Source organism: Parasteatoda tepidariorum, chromosome 2, assembly GCF_043381705.1.
Source record: "Parasteatoda tepidariorum isolate YZ-2023 chromosome 2, CAS_Ptep_4.0, whole genome shotgun sequence".
NCBI lineage: Eukaryota > Metazoa > Arthropoda > Arachnida > Araneae > Theridiidae > Parasteatoda > Parasteatoda tepidariorum.
In genome coordinates this window covers 71,920,398-71,934,045 of record NC_092205.1, presented here as the reverse complement: position 1 = coordinate 71,934,045, position 13,648 = coordinate 71,920,398, and the positions used below count along the sequence as shown (strand labels likewise).

The 13,648-nt window shown below is 31.1% G+C and overlaps 1 protein-coding gene and 1 long non-coding RNA gene across 2 annotated transcripts; both read left to right on the top strand.

Annotated features, from left to right (window-relative positions):
- Positions 1–1,532: 1,532 nt before the first annotated feature.
- LOC122269811 (uncharacterized) lies at positions 1,533–8,716 on the top strand. The gene is made up of 3 exons (XR_011636175.1): positions 1,533–1,631; positions 5,676–5,794; positions 8,512–8,716. It is a non-coding gene; the product is annotated as an uncharacterized lncRNA (long non-coding RNA).
- Positions 8,717–8,942: 226 nt separating this feature from the next.
- LOC139424825 (putative leucine-rich repeat-containing protein DDB_G0290503) lies at positions 8,943–13,421 on the top strand. The gene has a single exon (XM_071176896.1). The coding sequence runs from the start codon at positions 8,943–8,945 to the stop codon at positions 13,419–13,421; it is 4,479 nt and encodes a 1,492-aa protein (XP_071032997.1).
- The last annotated feature ends 227 nt before the right edge of the window (positions 13,422–13,648 follow it).

The following is a 13,648-nucleotide window of genomic DNA, read 5'->3' as shown; positions in this document are numbered from 1 at the left end:
TTCCGTCTACTGTAAATACATGGTTAAACAGTCTTTTTGAATTGGGGTTACTTTTATTCCTTAGAATGCTTGCAGGTATTATTTATGTTAATAAATATAGATATAGTTTAACAATTCTTTATTGATTTCTTCTTTTCCCCCCGCTGAATGTAAATTGGCTTTCTGTATATGGAAAAATACCAATTTCTTCCCCTTACAAAAATATTGCTGTGCCATGATTTGGAATTTAACCAGATATGAGGGAATAACAATTAACTTTTTTTAATATTTCAATATATAACATACATGCTCTAAATTTGCGTGATAACAATTTAATTCAATATGAATTTGACTACCACTGAATGAAAATAAATCAATCTTATATATAAGAGCAAGTTATAGGAACGAAAATGAGTGTAAGCCGTAACAATTGTGAAAAGTTAATTTTATCTACAGTTGCATTTCAATAAATCTTTCACTACCACTTAGGAAATACTCCCTCTGAAAGAGTAAAAGTAAGCAAGTGTGGAGGTGTGTATATCATGCTAAGGCGAAGTTAGTGAGCGATGCAAGATCTCAGAGCCTTATGTCATCTTAAGAAACTATGTCAGTTGTTTTGGAGTTAAGCAATCGCCAGCAAACTGGAAAATTTATGCTTACGCTTTTTTATTCAATTTCAACAAATTTAAATATTTCGCTTTTAAAACATGGGAATAGTCAAAAGCTGGAAAATATAGTCAAGATATTTCATTGTTTGGCCAAGAGTTTAGTCAACAGTTTATCAAACCAAATAATTTAGTCAAAAGATCAACTAACGTTTATTGTTCTCTTTCCAAAAATTAATTCTGACAACAAGTTCACTATTTCTTTTTTAACTAATTGTGTGAATCAGAACAATTTTCTCACTAATTGTGTGAATCAGAACAATAATCTGCAATCCATTTACCCAAACATACTAGCTGTAAAAATTTATATTTGATAAATTGTCGTACTTAATTTTCTAAGTACATAATCTAAATTTTTTCAATTAAAGTACATAAAAATTTTGTATAATACGTATTAAAAAATGCCACTAAATATTCGAATGCCCAAGTTTAAAATTAGAAAAATGTTATTTGAATAGATTCAAAAAATACAATTTTAAAAAAATACAATTCTTCTTGATATAAGGGCGAAATATTAGTAAATTAAAAATTAAAATAGGCTATATAAAAATGGTTATGTAATAGTTACTAGTTATGTAATAGCTAGTAATAGTAATTGAATGGTAATGTAATAATTAATCTAGTCTTAATATATGAATTAGAAATGTTTCAGAAACGTAGGACATAGCTTAAAACTAGTCTTTGACAACAACTTCCAATTATTTTTAATACTAAAATAGTTCGCCTAAAAATGCCGCATGGATTTTTATAGATTATAAAGTTTGTAAATAGAATAATGCCTCCGAATCTGTATAATGTATGAATAATGACTAAGCATAACCATAACCATGACGTAAAAAATAAGCTCGTTTGTAATCCAATTGTTTACAATTCAAGTTTAAATATCTTCATATTTCTTACATGTTTCTGTATTTCGATGATATTTTTTAAAGGAAATTTTTAAAGGAAATATATTTCTTAGGTTATGTTTCACCGGAAAAAATATAGGTATGAAATCTTTTTATTAATTGAAAGTTATAATTTTCTTTCCATTTATAGTTATATCCATTATACTATATTTTATTAATGCTTTCTTATGTTATTTATTAATGCTATTTACTGTTTTTTATCTCAGTAAAACGTAATTACTATGAAAAAATAGAATTTATATCGTAAACAACAGTACGTTTGTATACTTTTCAAGCATATACATTTTTTTGTTGCAATTGTATAGAATATATGCTATTAAATTTAATTTTTTGTTTACAAACTGTTTTTTATATGCAGGTTATTTTAAAAATTTCAAAAATTTTTTTAATTAATTAATATGCGGCTAAAAAATAGAAATTTGTGAAATGATTATAGATATTCATCTTGACAATAATATTAACATGATCAATCAAAAGTTATCTACTGAATATGTATCAGAAAAACTGAAATTTTATTCCATTCATTAATATATGACTAAATTAGAATTTCATAGATTCCTTTACGCATGAAAACAAATATGTACGTATAACTCAATAACTGAGTATAGATGAATCATGTTTATCAATAACCTAGTCATAAAGTAAAATTTTGTTTTATAATAAACTGCTCTTCAAATTTGTGCAAAACATTTTTTAAATAGCGAAAATTAAGCATCTAAAGTTTAAATAATTGAGATCTATGTCTAATTTTCCTAATATTTACTTTAAATTAAAACTGATAGGATGCCATTTATAGTTCCGGAATCAAATTCCGGATCAAACTACGGTATAAAGTAACGGTACTTAGGGTGCATCATCCGTAAAATCTAATTTACCGTAAAATATTTAACCATAGTTTTTACAGTAGTGATTCAGTGATTCTAATTTTAATAATTTAATGATGTTGTTTCTAATGCCACTTGCTAATACCAGCAAGCCTGCTTGGTGAAACCAAGAGTATTTAAGGCAGATGGCGCAATTCTCGTTTTTCAGAGGCTCCATCTTTAGACACACACATGTCACAGCCTGTTTAGGGCCCATTCATTGATCCACATATCATAATTTTCACCTGAACCAGAGAACGATCAATTTCCAATTTAGTTCCTTAGAAGTTTTATTTGTTATGGGAGCATGGAGGACTTTGTAACCCATTGAATTTAACGCATCCCAGTCACNTTTATTAGTATAAAGTAACGGTACTTAAGGCGCATCCGTGAAATCTAATTTACCGTAAAATATTTTATCATAGTTTTTACAGTAGTGATTCAGTGATTCTAATTTTAATAATTTAATGATGTTGTTGTTCCTAATGGCACTTGCCAATACCAGCAAGCCTGCTTGGTGAAAGCAAGAGTATTTAAAGTAGAGGGTACAATTCTCGTTTTTCAGTGGTGTCATCTATTGCCAAGAATAAGACTTCAGCCACACAGATGTCACAGCCTGTTTATAGGGTGGACCCATTCATTTATCCACAGATCGTAATTTTCACCTGAACCAGAGAACCATCAATTTCCAATTTAGAACCCTTGAAGTTTTATTTGTTATAGGAACATAGAGGAATTAATGGCCCAACAGATTTAACGCTCTCCAGTCACCATTTACTACACTGGGAGTCTTCGGCTGGCGGAGATCGAACTCACGACCTTTTGAACATGGGCCCAACTCCCTATCAACGCTATCCCAGCCTAATTTGATAGTAAAAGTACATTATAAATATAAAGTGCCGTGGTGGCTCAGGGCATAGAGCGTTCGCTCTTCAATGAGGTGAACTGGGGTTCGAATCCCAACGATAACTGGCCGATGCGAATTCCGCACTTGACTTGCACCGACCACAGTGCTAACGCAGAATATCCTCAGCTCTAGACGAATCATAGGTTAGAGTCCCCTTGCCGTCAGGCTAATTGTGAGAGGTTTTCATTGTTTTTCTCTACATATAACGCAAATACGGGTTAGTTCCATCAAAAAGTCCTCAGCGAAGGCAAATTTCTCTTAATACTTGACCCCTTGTCTTCTGGATTGAGTTCAAAATTACAAGGCTACGGAATTGAGCGCTTGTAGTCGTAAACCCAAAATTGGCTCGGATGTTCAGCGACGGTTATAAATTCTAAACATAAAAAAAGGCCTTAAAGAGACTTATGGCAGTCATATATTTTTACTGAAATCATTAATTATGAAAACATAGTGTCAGTAGGTATTGAAGTTAAAACATAAAACTAAAACAAAGTTTAATTTACTCAAGTGGTAAATCAACCAGCTCTAATTGATATAAAGAAGAGCTGGGCATTGTTTCAAATCATCTTGAAACAGAAATCTGTTGATTTCCTTCTTATTAATCTCCTTAAAAAATATTGTAAGTACCTACACCATAAAAAAATCTTTTTAAAATATATACAGTACAACAGTTTACGTTTTTTTTTTCTTCCAATCCTCGTGTGACTATTACACTTTATAAAAAATACGTATAAAGTTTGAAAGATATTTCTATGAAGCAATACCCTAAGAGATCCTATTGAATAAATGAGTACACGATGAAACGAATAAAAGATATTTAATTGCTTTATAAGCTTTGGTCGAATAAAAGAACAAAAACTTCAAGTAATCATACTATACCACATTTAAAAAATAAAACTGTTTCAGAAACTCATAATTTACATCTCTTTTTTCGTTGGTATGTGCTGTTTTATTAGACGTCAATCTTTTACGTACTTCTGTAAGGAATGTTAAAAAAAAAATACTTTTCATAAAAAATCTAATAAAATGTTAAATTCCATATTAGTAATAAACAAAAATTGGGCTCTAATGATCTGAATAATTTCAAATATTTGTCGCATCATCTATCATCAGCAAAATACAGATATGTTAGCGAATTTGAAGCTTTTTCATTGCTTGGAAAATGAAATCTCGCTAACTTACTTTGACAGTATGAGTCAAATAATTATTTCAAAACAGTCGAAAACTATTTCTTCATAAAACTCAACATATACTATAATATTGCGGTGACGTATAGTTATAGATACCGTAAAAAATGAAACCCCGATCTATCGTATTTAGAAAGTTATTTTGAAATAATAGAATTAAATCTATTTTAATTTGAAAATAATCGTTATAATATATTTACATTATTTCATTTAACTCAAACGAACATTTAATTAATATAATTTTACTTCAGATAAATTTGTCAAGGGGTTATAGTTTCTAAGTGAATTAATTTGTCGATAAAATATTTTTAAAAAATAATGTTTTTATAGAAAGTTGATTATAAGCATTTATAGAAACATTTTCGAATATTTTTAACATATTTTTAAAACTTTTTATGAAAAGGGTATTTTAATTTTCCTAAATACACGTATTTTGATATAAATTTATGTTATAACTGAAGAAATAATGTTAAAAAATCAAAACCTTGTTCAGTTATAAACAGTCATTCAGTTAAGGTTTACTTATTTTTTAAGTTTATTTAGCTTGGCATTTTTAGTAACTTTTAATAGTATTTTCAACAAAACAAAAAAAAAACGCACCCTAAGTGTCGCACTTTTTAATCCATTTCAATCGGACCATGTTACGGAACAAAAAATCTGATATACTGTAAATTTTACAGAAATAATTTCCGTAAAGTCACCGAATACCTCTGTTTAAATAAATATGACTGTAAAATTTAACATTCTACAGTAGTTATGGGTTTTACGGTAAAATGGATTTTACGGATGATACCCCCAAAGCGCTGTAACTTTGCAACGGAATATTTTACAGTGTAATTACGATAATATATAGTTATTATTTCATGAAGAGCAAATGTTCTAAACGCAATAATGCATTTTATATAATAGACAAAGATTCTTGTAATGAGAAAAAGTTTATAAACAATTTAGAAACAAATAAACTCGTTTTAAATTTTTTAAATTTCATCTTTACGAAGTTTGAACTAAATAAACCGTCGACATATTTTGATAGCAATTTTCTTTTTTCTCGCTCAATTATGATTCTTAATGTGTAGAACACAATGTTATTATTTAAAAAGAACTTTTTAAAAAAATGTATATGTTAAAGGTGGTAATTAGATAACACCACGTTTGTTTTTTTACAGAAATATGCTTCACTTGCTACTTATTATCTTCAGTTGGATGTTGTCTGTCTATGGAATTCCAATGTTAGGAAGACATCAACGACTGAAAAGAGAGCTCAGCATATATTCAGATGATAGACGTAAGCATTTCTTTATTTTTGGTTTTATTTTTCAAAGGATACAGAGTGCTCTCAATATGTATTTTCAATGTGTTCTCAATATGTGTCTTTAGAATCGTAGTGTAAAATGTTGTTAAAGAAAAGTAAACACTATCGAAATATGAAAAAACAATATTAAAGAATAATTAATATTAAAGAATAATAATATAAAATCAAATTGATGCAAAGTGTGACAAGCTCGAAGCATTGAAATGCTTTTAAATGTTTTAGAATTTAAAATTTTTTAAATGTTTTACATTTTGTTGCTAAAAAAATTATACCATATATTACGATGTATAAGTCGAGCCCATAATTAGGTTACGAGGTAGCAACTTTTTGATTTGTCGAGGTCTATCGATAAAAAAAATGAAAATTTATAAAATTAATCCATTTTATCACAATTTTCATACAAAAGTGATACAAAAACTGGCTTTATGAAAAGAGTGGTATAATATATGATATTAAACAAAGTGGCTATTTTCCTTAGTTGACCATTTCAACAAGTGCCCGCCCCTTATAGTTCTTGATCTAGTCATATAGAGACCTAAATCATTAATAAATTATGCTGGAAGATAATCCTTTGATTCTTAGAAAAAATTGAAACAATTCTTTTACCACAACCTATGCTTTTTTCTTTTTTCTTTTTAAGAGTAATTGCCCTATAAAAATGATGCTAAGCGCTTACAGATTAAAAAGCATAAGAAAATAATTCGGTCTAAAAAATTTTTTCTAGCTAAAAATATTTTACATTGTTCTCTATGGATATGATACATTTGCCGTCAAATAAAGACGCTATGAGGAGCAGTCGCCCCCTCATATAATGATACTAAACGTGTGGCAAAAAGTAAATTTAATTGTTATCGAAAAAACTTTCAAAAAGTGAGGAATTTCGAACTTGATTTAATTTCACCCCTATTCAATTTTCGGATGGGGGTAAAGTTGATTTTTTTTCTTTATTTTTGAGACTCAGTCAATGAGAATGAATTAGAATCCATTGCACAGTGAAATATCCGTATGACGACACTGCTGTTAGAAAGTTATTCCTCGGTACTAAGGCGAAAGTACCCAGTCTAACGTAACAAAAAGTGTGCTCATATGGCACCAGTACATACGTTTTATTTTTAGCATTTGAGGGCGAAGCACTAAGTGGACCCATCAACTCCATTAGTATGCATAATAGATATAAACGGCAGATCAAACAGTAACGGCAGATCAAATTGTAACAGCAGTTCAGACAGTAACGGCAGATCAAATAGCAACAGCAGATCAAATAGTAACGGCAGTTCAGATAGTAACGGCAGATCAATATACAATGCCAGCTATTAATAAAATTATTCAATTGTAGCGATTTAATTTTTTTTTATAAATTTTTTATTAGTTCATCATACCTTGTTACACTGTCATTATTTGAACTCCGTTATTCAGGGTATTTTGATGATCGTGGAAAATTTTCTTGTCGTTTGAAAAGCAAATCACAGACGTCTACGCTACGCGACGCTACAAATTACAACGACGTTACAAGGATAACTCAATGTCGAGCTTTGACATTTTTAACCTTAAGCTTTTCAAATGATCATGAACGATCGAATTCAGCGATCTTACGAGTTGCTATTTGCCGCTTTGCATCAATTAATGACTTTATTATGTTTTCATCAGTTTAAACAGAAAAGGTGCATCTTCTTGCATTTTAAGGAAAATTTAGCCAAATCGAAATTTTGCAAACAAATTTTGGTACTGGCGCACTGCCAATACATCTTCTCCACAAGCATCGGATAATTTTTTTTCCTTGCTGAAAGAGAATTTTAAACTTTTTGATTACAAAAAAGTAAAATATGCCGAAAATTCTGCTTTTTCCTTTCCTATTTGAAAGGGCACCAACCAAAAACTAATGCGTAAAATCAATCGAACTATTTCACGAGCACGGCTAGCTGTATCAGATATCGATATACATAATGATTATGCGGTTCAAGTGTGAAGTTGGCTGTGAAAAAATATAATTAAATCATTGGTTGCGAAATAATAAAATTACTTTTCGAACAAACCCAATATATTTAAGGCTTTTCATCATAGACGGTTCCATGGAAGATATCTTTATATTTAGAATTTTAGTAAAGAAAAAATGAATCGAAAAACAAATATACATTTTGAGTTAAAAATTAATATTCATGAAAGAAAAAACAAAAACGCTTTCGTAATCTAACGAATTACCACTGAGGGGAATGGAATAGAAAACGAAAAAACTTGTTTGATTGTCGGGGGAAAACAAACTCGAAAAATTTATATCAGTAGCAACTCCAAGTTTCATCAGGTAATGAGACAGGTTTGGATAGTTTCAGTGCCGTTTTTCTCGCCAAGGATTAGTGCGGAGAGAAATTTATTTCACGCTCGCCAAATATTAATTTCTAACCCTTGATATGTACACTTTTTTAATTTCATTTTTGAAGAGGATTCTAAAAAGGTATATATAAAAAGGTATACTAAAAGGGTAAAGGGCTCTTTGCTTACGGCGCTTAGCATGTTGAAACCTCTCCTTTTGCTCCACTTGTTGTACTAGTCATAAGCAAAAAGTGGTCATTACGATAATCAGAAGCATTATTGTGGATCATCCAGTATGCATTGTTGATAGTGCTTTATATTATGAACGAATTCAATTACAGTAATGCCTCGACACTAATTTATTTAAACTGTTTCATTAACAGGATGGATGTGTCCTGAACCAATTGAGGGATACTGTCTTTACACACACTTCAAACATGAATGCAATCATCATTCTGATTGCCACGGAATCAAGCTGTGTTGCTATTCTGAATGCACTTACAGGTGTGCGCGACCCCTACCTATTCAAAAGGTAGTCAGGTATGGTATAGAATATTACATATCAGCGGAAGGTAGAGACTTAGATGAAAATGAATCTCAGTATAACGATATCGCTAGTGAGGAGTTCAAAGCCCCTAAAGAGAAGGTCAAAAATACTGAACAGCCATCTTTGAAAAATGACGCATTCAATAATGATTCGAACACTATTGCAGTTTCTACAAGAATCTATCAAAGTTTTAATCCGCTTTTAAATTCTGGAAGAAATGAGGCTTCCAATAAAATATATGGGGAAAATCACTCGCTTGATGTAAATATGTCAACAAGGCATTACACCGTAACCACACCTAAAGGGCACTTGAAAATGAATACTAAGAAAAAAGATGACGTAACAGAAAGAGGGACATCAGTAAAGGGGAATTTTCATGGCATATTCATGTTAATACGAAAAGCTAATATCAAAGCTACGGAATCTTTTGTACAAAATATAACTGCAACAAACTCTATCATAACTTCGACCACGGCGCAAGTAAAAGAGGATAGGAAGAAAAAAGATAAAGTTTCAGAAAATTGGCCATCCACAGATGTAAGCATTGAAGACAGACTTAAATTAATTCGAAAAGCTAATTTCAACGAGCAAGCTTTAAAGTTATTCTCACCAAATATAACAACGGCACATTCTACCATAAGCACATCTATATGGAATGCAAAAACAAATACGAACAAAGAAGATTACATCACAGAGAGTTGGACATTAGCAGAGAGAAACTTTAATGGCACATTTAATTTGATACGAAAAAATAATATCAACGATCAAACTGTAAAAGCAATGTTACCAAATGTAACTAGTATCCAATCTACCGTAACGACATCTACAGGGCCTGGGAAAATGAATGTAACACAAAAAGATAATGTAACAGAAAGTTGGCCATCCACAGATGTAAGCATTGACGACAGGCTAATATTAATTCGAAAAGCTAATTTCGACGAGCAATCTTTAAAATTATTCTTACCAAATACAACAACGGCACATTCTACCATGACCGCATCTATATGGAATGCGAAAACAAACACGAACAAAGAAGATTACATCACAGGGAGTAGGGCATTAGCAGAGAGAAACTTTAATGGCACATTTAAATTGATACGAAAAAATAATATCAACGAGCAAACTGTAAAAGCAATTTTACCAAATGTAACAAGTACGCAATCTACCGTAACGACATCTACAGGGCTTGAGAAAATGATTGTAACAACAAAAGATAATATAACAGAAAGTTGGCCGTCCACAGATGTAAGCATTGACGACAGACTTATATTAATTCGAAAAGCTAATTTCGACGAGCAAGCTTTAAAGTTATTCGTAACAAATTTAACAACGCCACGTTCTACCATAAGCACATCTATATGGAATGCAAAAACAAATACGATCAAAGAAGATTACATCACAGAGAGTTGGCCATTAACCGAGAGAAACTTTAATGGCACATTTAATTTGGTACAAAAAAATAATATCACCGATCAAACTGCAAAATCAATGTTGCCAAATGTAACTAGTACGCAATCTACCGTAACGACATCTACAAGGCCTGAGAAAATGATTGTAACAACAAAAGATAATATAACAGAAAGTTGGCCATCCACAGATGCAAGCATTGAAGACAGACTTAAATTATTTCAAAAAGCTGATTTCAACGAGCAAGCTTTAAAGTTATTCTCACCAAATATAACAACGGCACATTCCACCATAAACACATCTATATGGAATGCGAAAACAAATACGAACAAAGAAGATTACATCACAGAGAGTTGGACAATAGCTGAGAGAAACTTTAATGGCATATTTAATTTGATACGAAAAAATAACATCAACGAGCAAACTGTAAAATCAATGTTACCAAATGTAATTAGTACGCAATCTACCACCGTAACGATATCTTCAGGGCCTGGGAAAATGAATGTAACAAAAAAAGATAATGTAACAGAAAGTTGGCCAGAATCAGATAGAAACTTCAATGGTATCTTAAAATTGATACGAATTGCTGATTCTAATGACTCAAACTTAAATTCTTTCTTGCCAAATATAACTACAGCACATTCTACTGAAATCTCATTTAAAGAACACATGAAAATGAATGCGAAGGAAGGAGATAAATATACAGAGGGCTGGCTATCAGCAGATGGAAACATTGAAGGCTTACTTGAAACTATAGAAAAAGCTAATTTGAACGAATCAGCAGTAAAGAAATTTTCCCCAAAAGGAAAAGATATACCAATAAATAATTTGGACAATGTATTTAACTTAGAAAAAGATAGTGATTTGTTAGTTTCGTCAAAACTTAAACCAAGACCCACATCAAAGCACTTTAATAACGCGTCACAGATTAAATCTATAGCCCCTAATATCTCCAAAAACCAGTCAGGGCGAAATTACTTTGGAATGTTAAATCATACTGATAATTTGTTTCTGGATGACATTAGTCAGCTTTATGACGAGGACGAGGCTGGGGTTGAAACAGATAACTGTTCAAGGAAAACGTTGAATTCGAATGAATCCTGTTTAAGTCTACTCTTTAAAAACAGTTTAATCTATAACTCTCTTAAGGAAAAGACATTCAAAAGTGTTTTGTTGTGGACAAAAGAACCTAAATTATCTGGAAAAAAGATTGGAAGCTCCAAAGAAATAGAAACTGAAAAAGCAGTGAACAGAAAAATTTTTTCAAATAAGTTGTTCTCTTATGAAAGATTTAAAGAAAAGTTCGCCGGAAACGGTTTGCAGTGGACAAAAGAACTTGAAGTTGTAACTAAAAACACCGACATTGTGAAAGACATAAAAATGAAAAAAATAGTCAGTAAACCGGATTTTTTTAGAGAAAAATACGAAAAATTCAAAAATAAGTTCGCCAAAAACAACTCGGGGGAGACAAAAGAACCTGGAATATTTATTAAACAGATAGGCAGTATTGAAGAGATCAGATCCGCAAAAGAATTAGATAAGCCAGATTTCCCAAACAAGTTATTCTCCTATGAAGGCAATAATGAGAAAAGCGTAGAATACAACAATGAGCCTTTAGGAAGGCTTAATGAAACACCTGATATTAATATAAAACACAATTTCTCAACATCTTCTACCACATTTACAGCTGAGGATAATACAATAAGTAAGATAATAAGAAATAAAAATGAACTACAAGGCAATCTTTGGGTCGATATCATTGATAACTTGAAAAAGTTCGAACAGAAAGAAAATTTTCAGAAGGAAGAACTTGGAAATAATGAAACGGAGCTGGAAAAAGAAACGAAAGAGTATGATAGGAATGCTCATAGCAAGAACAACAAATCCATTTTATTATCGCTTTTGAAGGACACTTATTCTATAAAAAGTGACACACAAATGAACACAGCAAACAATGTAAAAAATGTTAGTAATCAACAAAGTACAAACTGGAATGAAATTATAAATTACTTGCAAGAATTTGAAAAACAAGATAATAAGGTTGAAACTGAAAACACTTTGAAAAAGTCTGAAAAACAAAGTACTAATTGGAATACAATTCTAAATAATTTGCTAGAGTTGGAAAAGCAAAATACAAATTGGAATGAAATTGAAAATATTCCACAAAAGGTTGAAAAACGAACAAAGTCTTCCTATAATCACAAAGCTAGTCCAAACAGCGAAAGTGTTGACGTAAGTAAAATGCAATCATTCAATTTCCATGCAGAGTCATCGAGATCAACAATTAGTGACAAATGGCGGGAAACAGAGCCAAATGTGATTACAAAGAAAAAAGTTGAGAAGAAAGAAATGAGAGTGGACATTAGCAAGAAAAATGTATTGGACCTTCGTGAAAACTCATTTTCCTTGAATAGTGAAAATAAAATTCCTTTAGAGCAGCTAGACGTTAAAGAGAATGAAATCATTTGGAATCCACCGAGAAAAATCATTCATAATCCATCAAATTTCAAAGATCAGTCTCGTAAATACAGAATCAATCCCGTAAATAAAAAAAATTATAGTACAGGAAAACGTACTACGCTATCTGATGATTCTAAAGAACTAGATGTGTTAATTGATTCCGAAGAACTGGATGTGTCACCTGATTCAGAGGAATTGGATGTGACACCTGATTTGGAGGAATTGGATGTGTCACCTGATTCCAACGAATTAAATGTGCTGCCAAATTCCAATGAGTTGGATACTTCATCCGACTTTGAGCAACTGGATGCATCATCTGATTTCGAAAAACAAGAAGCTATAGGAACCATTTTCAAAGAACTACATAAAGAACGAGGAAACAATAATTATTCGTCTTCTGGTATATTCTCCATGAATGAGAAATTAAATAAACAGCAAGGAACTGGCGATAGATGGTTAGGTAAAACGATTGCAATATTCCCTGTAAATAATATAAATTTAAAGAAAATGGATGCGCCATCTATTTCTGAGGAATTGGATGTGACACTTGATTCTGGGGAATTGGGTGTGCCACCTGATTCTGGGAAATTGGTTGTGGCACCTGATTCCAAAGAATTAAATGTGCCAGGAACTTTTTTTGCACAATCAAATTTTAAACACGAAACTATGGACGATACAAAATCATATTTTACCGACGTAAACAAAAAGAAAACAGTTTTTAAATGGAATAAATTCAAAAAAATAACGGAAACACCATTTATCGGATCAACAACAAGCATTATTTTTCAATCGGAGAAAAATAAAATAAATAAAAGCGAATTCAAAGACATATTTAATATAATTAAAAACTACGAGGCAGGTTACAAATCATTTTCTTAAAAGTGATATGAAGAATTCTTTAAATATAAAAGATGCAAATTTAATGAAAAATAGAATAAAACCGATTACAATAGGCGATAAAATTTCGCAAACTAATGTATCTTTCAGTAAGCATAATACATAGCTGCCCACTCTACTGGATTTTCCAGTAGATTACTGGATTTTGCCAGTTTCTCCTGATCTACTGATTTAATCAAAATTCTCCTGGTATTTGAACATTTTTAAAA

Coding starts and splice junctions, on each gene's coding strand:
- LOC139424825 (XM_071176896.1), top strand. CDS start 8,943: ATGTCAACAAGGCATTACACCGTAACCACACCTAAAGGGCACTTGAAA.